This window comes from Lagopus muta, chromosome 1, assembly GCF_023343835.1.
Source record: "Lagopus muta isolate bLagMut1 chromosome 1, bLagMut1 primary, whole genome shotgun sequence".
Classification (NCBI taxonomy): Eukaryota; Metazoa; Chordata; class Aves; order Galliformes; family Phasianidae; genus Lagopus; species Lagopus muta.
This window is the reverse complement of record NC_064433.1, coordinates 7091494-7109193: the sequence shown is the minus strand read 5'-3', so window position 1 is coordinate 7109193 and position 17700 is coordinate 7091494. Positions and strand designations below refer to the sequence as shown.

Genomic DNA, 17700 nt, shown 5'->3' with positions numbered 1-17700 from the left:
ATGGCTGTTACAGGGAGAAGAGGCCAACCACCACCTGTCTACAACTTCCTTTCCGGGAGCGGTAGAAAGCAGTCAGGTCTTCCCAGATCCTACTCTTCTCCAAAAGCCAGGGTGCAGGTTAAGCATGATGCCCTGTATGTGATCAGCTCTCCTGAGCATCTACCACCTCATCTGTACAAATGGGTTTCTTCACATTTTCATGTGCCTCACAAGCACCATCTGTGTCTGTATGGTGTGGAGATGCGTTATCCTCAGCTTTCTAAAAGTGCTCACGTTCAGCTCTTCGAGCACTCTGGGATCATACTGCACGTACAGGCACTAGAAGAAGTGACAGTTTTCAGAATGTGACGTACTGAGAAGTTTCAGAAAACAAACAAAAAAGCTGTTGTGTGTTTTGCTGCATAATTCCCATCTGAATTCGCGATCAGTCTGGCCCACAAAGTGCATCTGGCCCCTCTTCACATATGAAGAATGCTGCTCTCTGTCATATGGGTGAAATGTTAGCACTGAGTCTGTAGCACAGCCCCAGCTCTTCGCACTTGTTGGGAAGTGTCAGAGGTGCAGGGAGTAAATGTGGACGCTACAGCCTGAACCCCATGTTGGAGAGTTGTCTGAGTTTAACACTAGGGCATGGCTTTAGGTATGGAAAACCCAAGTGTAGGATGAAGCTGGGTCAGCTATCCTGCCCAGTATGCATCTCTTTGGTTTGAGCATCATGGACATCAGGACTGTCAGGAAATATTAGGCACGTGAATTTTTACTTTCTGAAGTTAGACTAGATGGCTTCTAACCTCCAGAGAGCAACTAAGGGCCTGTGCTGATGATACAGGAAATTAAGTCACTGAAGTCACAGTGAAAACTGGGACATGATCAGGAGCAAACTTCTCCACTTCCCTTCACATCAAGTGTCCTTTTCTACTACCAACTGCTCTGTCCAACTATTGCTTCTTCTATGCTGAGATTTTACTTTTCTGTGTTGAGGGGAAACCCACGCCTTTGTGCCTCATAGTTTTCAGCTTCCCCCATCTTTTTCAGGGTAACAATTTCAGGTGTGGAGAACCACAATTCTCTCCTCGCAGAGTTCCTTTATCCAAATTCTGGTGTTGCTCAGCTCATCTTTAGTGACCTCCTGGTCCCACAGTCCCATTCATAGGGCTCTGGTGTTGGCTTTCATTCTTGTTACACAGAGAAGCAGAAGGGATTCTTTGCCTTGTTCCTCAGTCTCTCATTGCTGTGTAACAGATACCATAGAGAAGTGAAACTGCAAAGCATCAGAAGCACCATCTTCCACATGGATAGCCTGTACCAAAACAGTTCCTTCTTGCTATGCTGTAAAACATTCCACTTTGACAATCTAGCAGAGTTTGTATTGCTCTGATGAAGGTAAAAAGCGTGTAGTGTGGGCTTCAAATGCCTGGCAGAATAATAAAGCAGAGAGGAGGGGGGAGAGGGGTTAGGGTGAGTAGCCTGTAACACAAACCTTCAAACCACTAAGAGGCACAGCAGCAAAGTGACACTAAAGAATTCAAGTGTAGTATGCTCACGAGTGGTCTGAGTAGTACTACCCTGAGTAGTATGCTCACGGGTGGCACGATCAAACTATAAAAACTACCATGGTCTTTGAGAGCCACCAAGGTTTTGCTGATGGACAGAGGTGCTGGGGGTGAGCTGATGTGAAAATAGCATGATTTCCCTAGCTCCACTCCTCTTTCCTCCCCCCATTTCTGTGAGTGATGCTCATGAATTTGCAATTTGTCGATCATCTGTGCAGCCTTTCAGTTTCACTACATTTGGATACTGCCAGCTACCAGCTGTTCGCATTTGGGATTTATGTAAGCAGCAGGATACGAAACTCTGGGTTGGAAAAGCGTGGAATGTCTTTTTCTGAAATACTAAACATCACCTCAGTCAATTTTCCTTCTTGCTTCTTTTACGTTCTTTTTTTTTTCTCACTTCCACTTTGTATAACTGATCTGGTGCTACATGCTAGTGCTGGACTGTGCTCCTGTCCCTGCCATCATGTGTCACTACCATGAAAAAATCACTGCTTTCTTTCTTGCCTTGGGTAAACACATATTAAAACTTCAGTATTGATGCACACTCCCTATCTTGGGGATGTTGCAGATATCTGACAGCAAGGGTGTGAGAGAGAGATGGAAGCAGAGTGCTCTGAGCTTTGTCCATAGCTGCACAACCACACTGAATGCTGCTTAATAAACAGTTTACAGAGAAAATCTCTTACCAAATAATATAACTTATGAGAAGAGGTATTTATCACATCTGAATTTTTGCTATAGGGAAGAGGCCGGGAACCTGGACAAGGACTGATCTGTCCTGACTCCAGGAGGTGGGGAGGTGGACATGGGACAGAACTGGTGAAGAGGACAGGAGCATCTAGGAGAGTCAACCAGCAGCATGAGAAGGTAGTGCTGGAGATGGGATTGTTTGACTGGAGAAGAGGAAGCTCAGGGGAGAAGTTATCACTCTCTACAAATGCCTGAAAGGAGGCTGTGGTGAAGGGGAAGCAGTGTCTTCTCCAAGGCAGCAGCAATAGGATGAGACAGAATGGCCTCAAGTTGCACCAGGGGAGGTCAGATTTGATATTAGGAAAAGCTTCCTCTCCAAAAGAGTTGTTGGACACTGGGGCAGGATGCCTAGTGAGGTGGTGGAGTCACTGTTCCTGGAGGTGTTCAAAACACGTGGTACTGAGGGACATGGTTTAGTGGGCAATATTGGTGGTAGGTGGGCTGTTGGGTGATCCTGGTGGTCTTTTCCAATCTTAGTAAATCTATGATTCTATGGCTGAGGATGAAGACCTTGTGCCATGGCCATGACTGCCTAGGCTATGCATGTCTCCTCAGCTCTCCCAACACTCAGGATGTCCCTTGGATGGAGTGTGGTGGGTTACCAGGAGGCTGAGCAGCACAGCAGGGCCAAGGCATGTGTGTTTGCCTTGGTGCTGCCTGAATGCTGCCCAAATCATGCCGAGGAAGAGATTTCCTAGAGTGAAAGAGGCTTAGACTGCTCTTATCCCATTAGTGGGATTGTGTGTGTATGTGAGGGCTTCAGGGGCAGAGCCTGGAGCCGTGGCTGTGCAAAGCAAAGTTGCTCCTCTTCACAAGAGCTGAGAAAGGCCTTGGCTGACTGTAGAGTCGTTCCCTCAAGCAATAGCTCATTTACTTCTCACTACCTCAAACCACAGTACCTTGGAAGAAGCAACTTAATATACATAAAACTGTAATTGATGCCGTTGTACATGTTAAGAGTTGGAATAAATCATACTGATATGTAAGCACCGGTGAACCAATATAATAAACATAAAGCTGTTAAAGAGCATCTAAAGGAAGGCTACGAAGATGGGGAAGGGTCTGGAGGGCGAGGTGTGTGAGGAGCAGCTGAGGGCCCTGGGTTTGCTCAGCCCAGAGCAGAGGAGCTGAGGGGAGGCGTCACGGCGGCTGCAGCTCCTCCCAGGGAGCGGAGGGCAGCGCTGAGCTCTGCTCTGTGTGACAGCGACAGGGACCGAGGGAACGGCGTGGAGCTGCGCCAGGGGAGGGACAGGGGGTGCTAGGGAAAGGTCTGCACCAGAGGGCGGTGGGCATGGAACAGCCGGCCCAGGGCAGCAGTCACACAGCATGCCAAGATAGAAAGCCACACGCCCTGAGCCTCGTGTCTCTCTTCTCTCCTGCAGATGACGGAGGGCCGCAGATGCCAAGTGCACCTCCTTGATGACAGGAAGCTGGAGCTCCTCGTCCAGGTAGGAACTGCATGTTTCTCCATCTCCAAATAGTCCAGGATAAAAACGGAGAGGAAAAGGTTTTCATTTGGTTTTCTCAGCAACTTGATGCTGAGATTGCATGCAGTGCTGTATTTGTATCAGGGATAACATGCTTGTGGGAAGGGCTTTGTGCTAACAGTCCCAGTCCCCCCTGTTAGGACAGAAAAGCAGGTCAGGTCATTTTTGATGCTATTACTATATCACTTAGCGGAGCAAAATATTACATCTTCTTACAGTACCCCCAGCCTGGGTTTCCATCCCGTTACTTGCCACTAAACTTGGTGTATGATGCTCAGGATGCAGTGCTGGTGCCATGGGCAGACATCACTGGAGATACTTCAAAGGCTAAAAAATCAAACACAAGTATGCGTTAAAATACATCTGTAAATTATCCTCCTATTTTAAAAAGTAACAATAGTAGAGAATGAAGGAGAATGAGATTCTGGTGCTGGCCATGGGCTCATGAATGTTGCCACATCCTGAGCCTTCCCGACAACTTTGGCTCACTCCTCAGAGGTCACCAACAGGTTAACAGCAAGAATGAGAAGAATGCCTTTCCTTTTTGCAAATGCTGCTGGGCAGCCCCAGAAGCAGGAAATGAAACTTCCCATGGCTGCAGAACCACGAGGCAGCTGATAGCTGGGGGAGCAGGATCCCACCCGAGGAAATCTGAACAGGGATAGCTGGAGGTGCCATGAATCGCCGGAAGCATGTTCAGCCCCACTGCTGGAAAGTTGCTTAAAAACATCATTAACAAAATGCTAAGGGTGGTGAGGTCCTGAGTCCTTAATGACCAAAAAGATGGAATCCCACAGCTCCCTGAGACATGCGGTGTGCACTGGGCTGTGCGGTCAGAGTGCACCCAGGTGCTAGCCATCAGCCATGGGCTGGAAGGGGAATAGCTTAATGATTAATTATAACTCATTAGTTAGAGTGAAATGCCATGCCTATGGTATCCACTGAGTCTTCAGAACAGGAGAGACATGGACCTGTTGGACTGCATTTAGAGGAGAGCCACAGAATGATCCAAGGGACGGAACACCTTCCCCAACAGGACAGGCTGAGAGAGCTGGAGGTGTTCTGCTTGGAAAAGAGAAGGCTCCAGAGAGATCTGACAGTGGCCTTTCAGTATCTAAAAGGGAGCTACAGGAAAGAAGGGGACAGACTCCTTAGCAGGGTCTGTGATCACAGAACAGTGGAAATGAAAAAATCTTTCTGGCACAGGTTGCTCAGAGATGTGGGACTTTCAAGGCCAGGCTGGATCAGACCCTGAGCAACCTGATCTAGCTGTGCTGTCCCTGTTCATTGCAAGGGATTTGGACTAGATGGCTTTCAGAGGTCCCTTCCAGCTCAAAGGATTCTATGATTCTGTGGTGCCAAATTCTGCACAGTGAGCATTCCTGCACAAGCTTTCACCCACCTCACTGAGGCTTTGTAGATAGCTCAGGGGTTTCTGTCCAACTTTGTATTGCATCCATAGGCACAGCCATAAGCACATCCATTACAAGGATGTGGCACTTGGCTTCCTGTTTCATAGAGATGTCTCTGAAGTTTTTCTTAATTGCATGAGAATTGCATTGCTTTTTGGAGTATGGCTTTGCTAAAGCATTGCTTGCAATACCAATAATCATAGAATCACAGAATGGCTTAGGTTGGAAGGGACCTTAAAGATCACCCAGCTCCAACCCCCTGCCATGGGCTCAGTTCCCCCACCAGCTCAGGCTGCCCAGGGTCCCATCCAGCCTGGCTTTGAGCACCTCCAGGGATGGGGCACCCACAGCTTCTCTGGGTAGCAATGCCAGTGCCTCATTGCCCTCTGAATACATTGCAGGAATCTATACAAGCTGCACTGCCCAGTTTCTTGTTTGGGGCTATTCTCAATAGCACTGTGCATACAGGAAAGACACAATAGCTGCACTGGTAATGAGAGTGGAGGAGGCTGGGTTGGGAAACACTGGAACTGCTCACGTGATGTATTTTTTTAAGCGTTTGATCACACCTTCAGTGGGAATTTCCAGTGATCAATATAGGACATGAATTGCTCTGTAAATCACACTAACTAGTCTGCAAGTGACCCATGGCTGAATTTTATTTGTGCAATAAATCTTTTTTGCTGCTCTCAAGTAATGTATGAATGAGGAAAGCCAGGAGGTGCGAATGTGAAAAATTCATGTCCAGAAAATGCAGTCACCTCTGCTGCACACAGCTTGACCCAGCTCTGAAAACAGTGCCCTGCTATGTGTGCACAGGATTGCCCACTGAGGCATCTTAGGTGCTTTTCTGGATAAATGATGCTGTTAGAGCAGAGGCAGCTCACAGATATAGCAAATACAGCACTCTGGGGTAGAGCAGACTGCAGAGGAAGAGGATGTTTGGATTCGTGTCTCCAATACTGATTCTTTGCAAATATGGGCAAAACACTGGTGTTCCTGCAAAGCTGCCAGCTTTGGGGGGGTCATAGGATGGTCTGCTCCAGGCAGCAGCACGGAGTGGGAAGTATTCAGCCATGAGAATGATGTGCTCTTTGCCAAGGAAAACCTCACCAGCTGATCTGTTCAGCTCAGAACTTGTGCTGAGATTGGAGATAAAAGTTTTGTAAGGTCTGAGCACCTTTGCTTTGGTTATCAACTTTTCTCATAGATGTAAATACAATCTTCATCCAGTTCAGAGCTTCTGGCTGCCACTTCAAAGCTGTGTTTATCTATGGATATCTCACCGCAGGCTGATGAGAGATGATCTCTTGGCTTATGCCATGGAAGAGATTCTTCCATCACTGTGTTGGGCCTTAGTAATCTGTGTTGGCTTACACTGCTCATGAGGAGAGCTCTCAAATTCCCATGTAAAACATGTCCCTTCCAACCAACCTCAACCTTTCCTGGAAGCTTTTCCAAAGCAAATTTCATGCTGGTGTGGCACATTTAAGGGAGACTGCTGGGAATCAGTTGAACTGATCTCTTCACTGTGGATGAGATTAAAATAGCATCCTTACCTGGTTTGGGCTTTATGTAGCCTTGCAGCACTTGTGTGTGATCTCACATGCTCTGGTTACAGGAAGGTTGCAGATCCTGCTGCGTGAACGGAAATGTGTATTTCAGGATGGCAAAAAACAGCAGAAGGAGCTGGGTCTGATGGAATGACTGAGCTGGGTACAGCTCCCTCGAAGAGATGCGGGAGGGCTTCTGGCGCATCTTGAAACTGCTTCGGCCACTGGCTCCAGGGAGCTGAAATTATTTTCTCTGCTGCTGCCTGAGGGCTGTTGGGTAAAAACAGATGCATCTGGGAACAATCAGCATGTTTGCACAGAGCAGTGCATTAAGCAAATATACTCCTTTTTGCCTGCGAATTAGCTGTGATCAGACTCAGGGGGTTATGAATACAGCTCTTGAAACATATGACTGGATGGTTAACAAGGACCATACCTCAGTCTGCAGGAGGATGGCAAGTGGTAAATGATCCTGTGGTTGCTCGCAGGAGTCGGCCTTGGCTCCGTTTGACAGCTCCTCCAGACCACACTGAAACGTTTCAACACCGCAGATCCTCTTCCCAAACTACAAAGAGCTGGGAGGCCGGCCACACAGATGCTTCTGGTGGGACCCCCTCGGGCACATCTGTTTTATTTGCATTGCAGAGCCCCAAAAGTCAGCTTCTGGCTCAAAGGCAGCATTTATAAGCCCTGCTGCAAATGCTTGGGTGATGGCACATAGCACACAGGGCTTTGAGTTCACCACCAGTGAAGCCATCCTTGCTTTAGGCAATCAAGTGGTCTGGACTACAGCTTTTTTCCCCCTAGATGGGTGGCTGCAGAGCAGTAGAGCAGCAGCTCAGGAAGGGCACAGACACAGGCTTGGAGGATAAAGGAGAGCCCTCTCCAGGGCATTTTGTCAGATAAATGCCGAAATTCAGAAGGTTTAGTCATAAACTCAGCAGAGGAGAATCATATGGAAATCTCTTCCTGAGGGTCTGAAACTCAAAGCCTGTTTGACTTAGGATTATGAAGAGTTGCATTTGGTATGTGTTTCATTTGATAAATGTCTGTTGATGATGTGTTGTGTGTGGCAAGTTTACATAAGACTTTTTTGACAGCATTTTCATTGTGAGCAGGAGCAGAGCGTGGCTCCTCAGATCTTTGTACAGGCAGTTCTTTTCCTATTGCTGTTTGATGCATCTTTAGATCCTTATGCAAGAGATTTTTTTAGAAAGTTTTGGCTTTATCCAGCTAATCCTTTTCAGCAAGCAAGTCCTCTTCCCTGCTCCTAGAAAATGGATTTTCTCACATCCCCTGCTCTCAGCCTTGCTATCCATTATATTATTTTCATGTGGTTGTGGATCATTTGTCTGCTGCACGGGACAGGCTTGCACTGCTTTATTTAAAGAGTTTTGCATAATTGGCTCTTCATTCCTTTTCATCTTGATTTTTGTAAACATGGTTTTTTCCGTGCTGGCCGAGTCCCACATCCTCACCACGTCTGTGCTGGCTGCTGGTGCGTTATCCATTCGCAGCTCCAGCCATCGGCATCCAAAAGTGCTAAGCCTCCTAATTTTTTCTCTCTGCAAGAGTTATTGCAGGAACAGAACTCATTCGTGGCTTGGAGCAGAGCTGTCTGTGGGGTCTGAAATTTGATCAGAGGAAATATTGTGAGTTTGATTTTTCCCTAAGAGCACCGAGCCCAACTTGGAAGGGCCAAGGAGAGGGATGTGGAAGTTATCACCACGCTAGTCCATGGGTGTTTGGGTGGATAATCCACATGAAAGTCCATATTATCACTTCTTAAGTCATTATTAAGCTTGGAGTAAGCTTCCAAGTTTGGAGATGCTTCCAAGTCAGACCAAAAGCCAGTGAGTGGTGACAGCAGTGTGGGGGTTCTGGAGGAGATGCTCAGGCCAAGGAACCAGGAATCTTTGCTCCTCCACACTCAGCCTCACTCTCAGTCTTGGGGAATTATACAGCACCTTTTGAGAGCAATGACTCCACCAATAATGGTAATAAAGAGGAATAAAATGTTCTCATCCCCTCCCAAGATGCTGTTGGAGTTTTTGGCAATATTTTTAGTATTACTCATGGTCAGAAGATTGCAATCAGCTGGGGATCACTAGTGTTTTCTTGCTGCCTCACTTTTGCACGTCAGTAAGTAGGGTGGTTACCTGGGTTGGCAAGGTGGAAAGACTGCAGAGGTTCCCCTTCAGGTGGTATTGAGGGTGGCACCTACTAGGAAAATGCACTTAATTTTGAGTACTGTATTTGTGTGAGTATTGCAGTGATGTGTCCCAGCTTCATAGCAAGAAAACAAGCACCAGGATGGGATGAAACCCCTTGGGATACCACAAAGATTGCAGAAGAGGGGCTCCAGCCCTGCTCCACTGCCAAAACTGGCTCTAGGCAGGGCCTTGGGAGCTGGCCTCCCCTTAAAAGCATCATCTCCCAATGCAGAAATATAGCCACACAGCCCTGACCGTAAATGGAGACGTTTGGGTGCCAGTAGTCAGGCAGGAGAGCCAGCAGCTCCCTGCAGTGCAGACAGGCTCTGCTCCAAGAGCACTTGTAACCATCACTGAAGCAGAAGGCAGCTCTGAGAGCGGGTGTGAGGGTGAGTATTACACCCATTGCAGAAGGAATACTGCTGGGGTTTCTTATAGGGCACGCCTATAGGGCATGGGGTGTGGGGATGGGCTGGCTCTCAGTGGGGGGAGGCTCCCTGCATCTCCTCTTCTCACTCAACCTCTACACTGCAGCACAGCAGATAGAAAATGTCCCTTCATCTTACAGGATGGCTTCATAGTGGTTCTCAGAGTGGTTCTGGAAGTCGTGTGGTGGCCTGTCACCCATTTGAAAGAAAAAATGTACGTTTTCTGCAGAGAAGGGAAATAACTGGAGAGCTGACTGAGCTCAAATGGAGTTTTTCGCTGTGAATCTCGCCAAATGCAGTCCTTTGCACTGAGGAAATGTGCAAAAAATAGATCTGAGTCAAATTAAAGCTTGATCCAAAATTTGATATAAATTCTGTAATTTCAAATTGATCAGAGCTAAAGTGATGTTCAGATCTGTGTTCCCAAACTGCAGCTCTAGGGCTCTGATATGTCTAATTTCAGAAACAAAAACTACAGCAAGAGCAAGAGTGTAGTTGAGCAGTTTATGGAAAATTGCAAAGTAGATTTTTGGCATCTTTGGCACTAGAAAATATTGAGGTCTGCAGCTTTGAAACTTCAGAACCATCAACAAAACAAGAAACACCCTCACCACAGTCTGTCTCTCCCGTTGGATGAACCACTTGAAGGCTCCTCCTGGCCTTTCCCTGACTAATCACCATTAGAGCAGTCTGATCGTCTCTAGTCCAGTGAGAGCAATGGCAAATGGGGCGGATGTCCTCCTGGCTTTGGTCACCATGGGATGGAGAGGGATGGAGGAAAGAGACTGCTCTGCAAATAGGGAAATGGGAGTCAAGATTGGTGATTTGGGTCTGTGTGCTTGCTAAGTGAAGAGTTGAGAGTTTTTTGACTGAAAAGTTGGCTGTTCATCAAAAAGTAGCATTAGGAAAGTAGGTTTACTGTTTCTCTGAAGGGAACATAGTGCTGGGAGTGTTATTGGCTTTTGTAGTCAGTTCATGTCCTGCAGACTTGGCTTCAGCACAATATACAGATATTGCCTTTGACCAGGTAAATAAAATCATAGATTCATAGAATCATTAGTTTGGAGAAGACCACTGAGATCATCATGTCCAACCATCAACCCGTCCCCATGATGCCCATTAACTCATATCCCCCAGTTCCACACCGTGCTTTTCTTGTACACCTCCAGGGACAATGACTGCACTTCCCTAAGCAGCCTGTTCCAACACATTACCAAACAGTTACATGAAAAATGGACTAAAATATCCGGGTCTTTTAGCCTGAAAGCTGTGATTGTGTTGATCTTCTCTGCAAGCTCTGATAAATGCCCTCAGAAAGCATCCACCACTGTCATCCGTGGTCTGCATGGCATTTGGGGTCTGTCTGGGAGGGCACAGTAGCTGCATGGGGGGACCAAGGAAACACTGATGGTTGACAGATACATATGGTGCCTTCTCAGTATGAGGAACCAACCAGGAGCAGCAGACTGCCAGTGAGTAGAAGGCAGAACATTTCCTTGGATTTTAATCCCTTCTGGTTGGTAGACTGTGGGTTTCAATTCTCAGATTAGGCTCCAGTGAATACAGCAGCCTGTAGACATCCAGCCTGGAGGGAGGAAAGATTTCCTTGGAAATGGAAATGGAAGAGCATAGGAGTAGAAGAGCAAGAAATTTGATGTGCAGAAGTAGGGAGTGAACAATTTGGCTTAAGAGCCAAGAGGGATCTCAGGCAGGATGAAGGTGGCAAAGAAGATTTTCTCAAGGGGAAAGACTTTATGATAAGGGCTATGGGACAGGAGGTGAAATAAGCACTTCAAAAGGAAATTCTCAGCAGGGCTCAGAAACCTGGGTATGGAAGAGCTTCTGCTGTTCACCCTGGCTCCAGCAAAGCCAATGTGGCTATGGAGACCCAATCAATTGGTCCAAGGCCAGCAGATCTGAGATGTGTTGGGAGTTCCATGCTCCTCAGGCTCTCCATGGGTAAACACATCATCTCAAGGTGGATGGAAATAGTCCCAGTGCTATGTGAACATCACTGAAAAGATGGCCCTGATGAAGAGAGCAATGCTGTAAGTTCAGACACTGGGAACGTAGCTCATGCTATGCGGTGAGGTTTCACAGAAGCAGGATTTGGAGAGGCACGGAAGGATGAGAAAGGCACAAAGCATCAGGGCATGGATCAGCAGTTAGCCCAGATGGACAAGGAGCACGGAGAGCCTCCAGGAGGATCCGTACATGCAGCAGAGGTCATTGGAATAAAGCAGCTCTAGAGAAAGAAAGGCTGCGTATAGGAAAGGCAAGATAGGGAATTAATGAAACCCAGCAGGGATAGCTTGATTCCTCCAAATTTTTCCTTGGCCACCTGCAGGTCCCTGGGAAGACAATCGGCAAGATGAGACAAGTAGAGGCAGGAGGCAATGGCTGCCAGCAGCAAAGTGACCCTGAAGAATGAGTCAGATTCTGGCTCACCTTGCCACTAGGGAAGGAGAAGGGCAGAAGGCATTTCATATCTTTCAGAGGTTAACTGGAGGGGATGGCACTTACCTGGTATAGTAATGCTGCGCATTCCCCACTTTCCAAGCTGCATGCTGGTTTCTAAACTGGTTATGTTCTTGGACATTGAAAGACTCCCATAAACAAGCCCTGCACATCTGTTAGGCGCCATGTCAGGAGCCTCAGGGAATGAAGTCCCTCAGAAAAGTGCTCACAGCCTCATAGGAAAATAAACAGGGAATGACAATCACACTCTTCCATGCAGTGAAATGTAGGTGTGATTTCCTAGGGCCTGCATAATCAATATCCCTATTATCAGCCTTCCAGAATAAATTGCATTTAAACTAAAACAGGCTGCGGAGCTATCCGTGAGCTGTCAGGAGGCAGATAAGCTGAAGACATATGTTTATTTATACTGCATGTGCTGAGAGCTGGATATTCTTTACAGCTGACCAAATATGGGTGAAAATATTCAGTGATTCTTTTTCCATTGTTCTGCTAAATTTTGTCAGATACCTTTAATTCTGAGCAATTATGGAGCCTTTCATGCTCACTGGGAGTGCTGATGACTGTCCCAGTAAAGCATCCAATGAAGGGAGAAATCTCCTCCTGTTCTGAGTTAGCCCCGTAAGTTTTGTAAAGCATCAGCTGTTTGACTTGTCCTGGTACCCTTCCACTGCGCACTCACTCACACAGAAATTGCAGAACCCGCATCTAGTGGTTCCATCACAGAGAAAAACTCTTACAATTGCTTGGATGAAGTTCAGACATTCACAATTGTTTCTGCCCGGCTCAGCTGCTCCATGACTTCAGTGGAGCTATTGTTCATAACCTGCACTTGCCCCACAGTGGCTGTGAAATATGTCATTGTTGCCCCAAAGTTCTGCTCCAGCCATGGACAGAGCCATGTCAACCAACACCGCTCCCTTCTCCCCTTGGGTGACTGCAGGGCTTAGCTGCCAGGCATAAAGGTGGGAACAAAATGGGTTGAGCATCAAGGTGGTGGGCAGATCAGACCCTCTTCTGCTTCACTCCCCATTTCACATCCTTCTGGCAAGACAAGTTAGTGAATTCAGGTAGGAAAATATCAAATGTGGCACAAGACAAAAGATGCCTTCCAAGACACTTCCATTCCAATGGGAATAGAAATAGAAAATTATTTCTGTACAGCACGGTCTGAGTGAACAGCTTTTGAAACTAATATTGTACATAGTTGATGATTTCAGTTTATACTGAATATAGAAATGTGTAGCTCAGAAGCAAAAAAAAGACACATGAGGTAGAACAGCAGATTTTCTTTCAATCCAAGGTAGAAAATGTGCATTTCCAATTTCTAGCATTTTAAGATGGAACATTTCTCATTATTGCTGCCATTGGACTGTGTTGAACAAACATGAAGCTGACAGTGAATGAAGGATGCCAGGCTTGATTGTCTAAGCCACATTACCCAGTTTACAGAAAATTCTCTCCTCTCCTCTCCTCTCCTCTCCTCTCCTCTCCTCTCCTCTCCTCTCCTCTCCTCTCCTCTCCTCTCCTCTCCTCTCCTCTCCTCTCCTCTCCTCTCCTCTCCTCTCCTCTCCTCTCCTCTCCTCTCCTCTCCTCTCCTCTCCTCTCCTCTCCTCTCCTCTCCTCTCCTCTCCTCTCCTCTCCTCCCCTCTCCTCCCCTCCCCTCCCCTCCCCTCCCCTCCCCTCCCCTCCCCTCCCCTCCCCTCCCCTCCCCTCCCCTCCCCTCCCCTCCCCTCCCCTCCCCTCCCCTCCCCTCCCCTCTCCTCTCCTCTCCTCTCCTCTCCTCTCCTCTCCTCTCCTCTCCTCTCCTCTCCTCTCCTCTCCTCTCCTCTCCTCTCCTCTCCTCTCCTCTCCTCTCCTCTCCTCTCCTCTCCTCTCCTCTCCTCTCCTCTCCTCTCCTCCCTTCTCTTCCCCTCTCCTTCCCTCCCCTCCCCTCCCTGCCCCTCCCTTCTCCTCTTCCCAGAGAATGCAGGTGGCATCACAATGGAGGTGGCTGCATTGGTATCAAGTTCAACTGGTTTGCAAGAGGTGCATTTGGGCTGGTGCATCTGCATTCCCACAGCTCCTCCCATCATACTACAACAGCTTTTATCCAGGAGCATGCCAAAGCCATCTATTTTTAGGCCCAGACTCCTAGGAAATGATGCAAAATGCTATTCCAAAGTGATGGAGCAAACCTCCATTCTCCAGCCTGTATTCACTGTATTTCCAGCATGTGCTCCGCCAACCTCTTTTGTCTTCATTTGAGTAAAGTGTCCCATGCCACTTGACTAGGAGGGGGATTCCGGGAAGTCTGATGTCGAAATGAATCTGTCTCTCCCTTTGGTGGGTTATTTGTCCAAATTCCCCTTCCTCCCCTGGGGAAGTGCCAGCCTGCTGATCGCAGCACGCACATAAGGAGCACGGCACAGAGCAATGCCCGTGGCATTCATGTGCATGTGCGCCCATTCCAGCCTCTGGACAGGATGTCATCAGAAAGCACATCAGCTTTTCTAATCTTCAGGACAGAGGAGATGGCTCTTGGCTTGTAATTGGGCCATGTTTTAAAAAAGAACAAATGCATGACCTCATCATGAAAAGCAAGACATGCTCATTCTCCCCTTGCATTCCCCTCCCTTTCAGATGAGAGGCTGTTCATACACATAGGGTGTTTTTTCTTTTCCCCTCTATCTGTGCTCACAGTCCGTTCATCACCATTATGTTTGAATGATATCTCTTCTGATATTACCTTTGCCATGAAAGTGCCCATATTAGGGCAGGAAAAAGCACAGATCTAAACCTGCAGTGGAGGGAGCTTCGGTCTCTGTCCTGACAGTGCTGAAGCTTTCTTGGTAGCGGGTCAAAACAAATGCTGGGAGGTAGAACCATCATATCCGACAGCTCTGGAAGGTGTTTTCCTTTGGGAAAATTAATAGCAGAGATTTGGGGTTAGTGACTCATCCCTATTTTTGGAGATAACTCTTCCCTTGTCTGTGCTGGCTCAGATTTAGAGATCAGCTTGCCAGAATGTAACCTATGGAGTCTCTTAGTTACACTTATCTCCTTGGAAAAAAAAATAATTAAAAAAAAAAATTAAAGATCCTTACCCTGTGTTAAGAACAAAATAAACCAAGAAAACCATTTACACCTCATTCCCAACCCTTGCTTTGAAACCATGGCAAGGATTTCACACATGGAGTCAGCCCGACCTGCACAGCGGTGTGGGAGCACCACTGCAGGCGACGCCTCAGCACCTGGGAAGGCTGCCCATGTGTCAGAGATGCAGAGCAACCAGGATGTTGCACAAAATGGGCACTTGCTGCTGGGCACCTCTAAGGCAAAAGTGTGAAGGGATTTAACTGTGCAAATGGGATTCTCTTGGTTGATAGAACCTTTTTTCTATTCGTTTGGTTCCCTTTTTGATGACATCTCAGCAGTAAGTGCCTAGTGCTGATACCTTCCCACTTAAACTGCCCTTTCTTCTTCTACATCCCCATTGGGATGAACAAGTCCATTTCTCACTCCTGGGTTATCTTCTTTACTTCTTGTTTTTTCTTGTCCTTTGAGAGCCCACCGTGCTTATACAGAGAGGTTGTATGCACTAAAGAGCTTTAAAGGGGAGGCAGCAAGCTCCATGTCCCTGACCTGGTAATCCCCTCATGGACACTCATGTTAGAAAACATTCTGCTGCTCCCCTCCAACTCTTCTCATGGGCAAAGTCAAACCGTGGCCACAGCTGAGATAACCCTCAATCCCTACTAAGTCTGGTGTTCTTTTTCTCTACATCTATATCCCTCTCACAGCCCCATGTCACCCCTTCATCAGCCACAGCTCAGTTGGTGCAAACATCTGCATATTCCTGGTGTGATGCTGGGGCTGGGCTTTGGGAGCAACAGCATCTCTCTGAGGACATTATAGTTACAGCTAGGAGGTTGTAGAGAGGTGGGGGTTGGCCTCTTCTCCTCAGGAACAGTGACAGGGCAAGAGGGAATGGCCTCAAGTAGCACCAGGGCAGGTTCAGGTTGGATATGAGGAAATGTTTCTTCTCAGAAGCAGCAGTGAGGCATTGGCACAGGCTGCCCAGGAGGTGGTGGAGTCACCATCCCTGGAGGCGGTCAGAAAAGGGCAGATGTGGCACTGAGGGCCGTGGTCAGTGGGTGTGATGGGGATGGGCTGATGGTTGGACTGGATGATCTTTGTGGTCGTTTCCAACCTTAATGATTCTACAGTGCTATGAAGATATGTGAAGCACATGTGAGCCAAATGTTTCCAGAAACCAGGGCGGTCACTTTCATGTATTTTCAGTATTCTGTTGAATCATTCAGCAAATGTCTCTGAGATATGGAGACTCACAGTCAGACACGTTGGGTGTGACTCAGAGCCTGTCACAAGAATTTTGCACAGCTCTAGCTCTTGGGCTTTAGAGAACAGTTTTAAAGTGCTTTGCAATCTTTACCCTGAAAAGCACTTTGGAGGCAGATAGCATGAATTATTATTTATTTTCACTGTGTGGACAGTTGATCAGTGGCAGATGTTTCTAATTGCATTAAGCAAGTGGAAATAATGAGAATTAGACAGCAGATTCTCCAGGAATTTACATTTAGATTGAGTTACATTTTGCCATTTAAAAAAAGCAAATTCAATGTCAGATGCACTGATTCTTCAGCAGAAAGGGGAGCTGGTTATTTTTAATTATTATTTGATTGCTTAAAAATGAGCCGTGTTACTGTACTTAAAAATATTTGACTCAGGAGAATGATTTAATGGATGCTCTTATGTCTTTTGCAAATGACATGGGACAGTGAAGCTGTTCATCAGCCAGCATTTCCCCCCCCCCCCCCCCCCAATCCACTTCCATTGACGGGCAGATGAAAAATAGGGGACCCTGTGCTGTCACAGCTCCATCTCACAGCACTGCTGCAAAATTGGGCCGATGCTGGGATGGGCTCAGCTGAATTCCCGCATTGCTGACAAGCTGAATTAAGCAGCACTGATGGGAGATGAGCAGCATGTCCCCATGCAGGCACCACACTACACTCAGCTTGGCAGGAATTTGGGTGGGTTTTGTCCCCAGCTGCTGGGCAAGCAGAGGAGCAGGGCTTGGTGTGGGGAGGAGCAGCATCTGCTACCTCCAACGACACGTGTGTGACTGCCATCTCCCACGCCGTGCCAAGAGGAAATGAGCTGTGTTTCAAACCACTGGAGGTTTTCCTTTGGGGACCCTCTTACAGCTTTTTTTTTCCTCTCCTAGATTTCAAGTGCAGCTTCAGACATAGAAATGTGTGAGTCTTCCGTCAGCAGAATGGGATTTATGTGTGGCACAGATTACTGTACGTCTCCGTTAAGTGCAGAATCCAAGCTATAATATTCTTATAACTAACTAGCTGGCTCAGCTTTTTATTTTTTTTTCCTTTTGCTTAATGAGTGCCTTATCCAAAACTCCTTGAAGTGAGAGAGTCCGTCTATCAGCTTCAGTAGGCTGTGGATCAGATTTCAAATCACTGATTCATTATTAATTATGCATTTGGGACTCCCTTTTCAAAGAGTTCATTGTTAAATAAATTCACTTTCAGACATTACAGACTTGGCATTCCTGTGCATTTAATAAAATTCTGGCAAACCAGCCAAGAGCCATAGGCGAGCCTCTCTTCTAGTATTGATGGATGAATCTCTACTGAACAGCAGTGGTTTGCACTGTACGCATATAATACATCTCTTTGCTCTCATATAACCACTTTCCATCTAAAACCAGATCTGCATTTGAAACTTCTGCCTGCCTAGCACTGTGGCTTACATCTGTGGCATTTTCTTACCAGAAAGAATCTCTTTGTGGATTCAGGCACT

At 47.1% G+C, this 17700-nt stretch overlaps 1 protein-coding gene across 9 annotated transcripts in view; it reads left to right on the top strand.

Moving 5' to 3' along the window:
* Window positions 1–17700, top strand: part of FRMD4A (FERM domain containing 4A) — a 355674-nt gene that overhangs the window by 223830 nt on the left and 114144 nt on the right. For 8 of the 9 annotated variants that reach the window (XM_048962839.1, XM_048962846.1, XM_048962854.1 and 5 more), the window contains one exon: window positions 3689–3754. In XM_048962839.1, coding sequence (XP_048818796.1) covers window positions 3689–3754 — 66 coding nt within the window. Of the gene's footprint in view, window positions 1–3552; window positions 3575–3688; window positions 3755–17700 lie in introns of those variants that run through there. The other variant, XM_048962872.1, reaches the window with a different exon arrangement.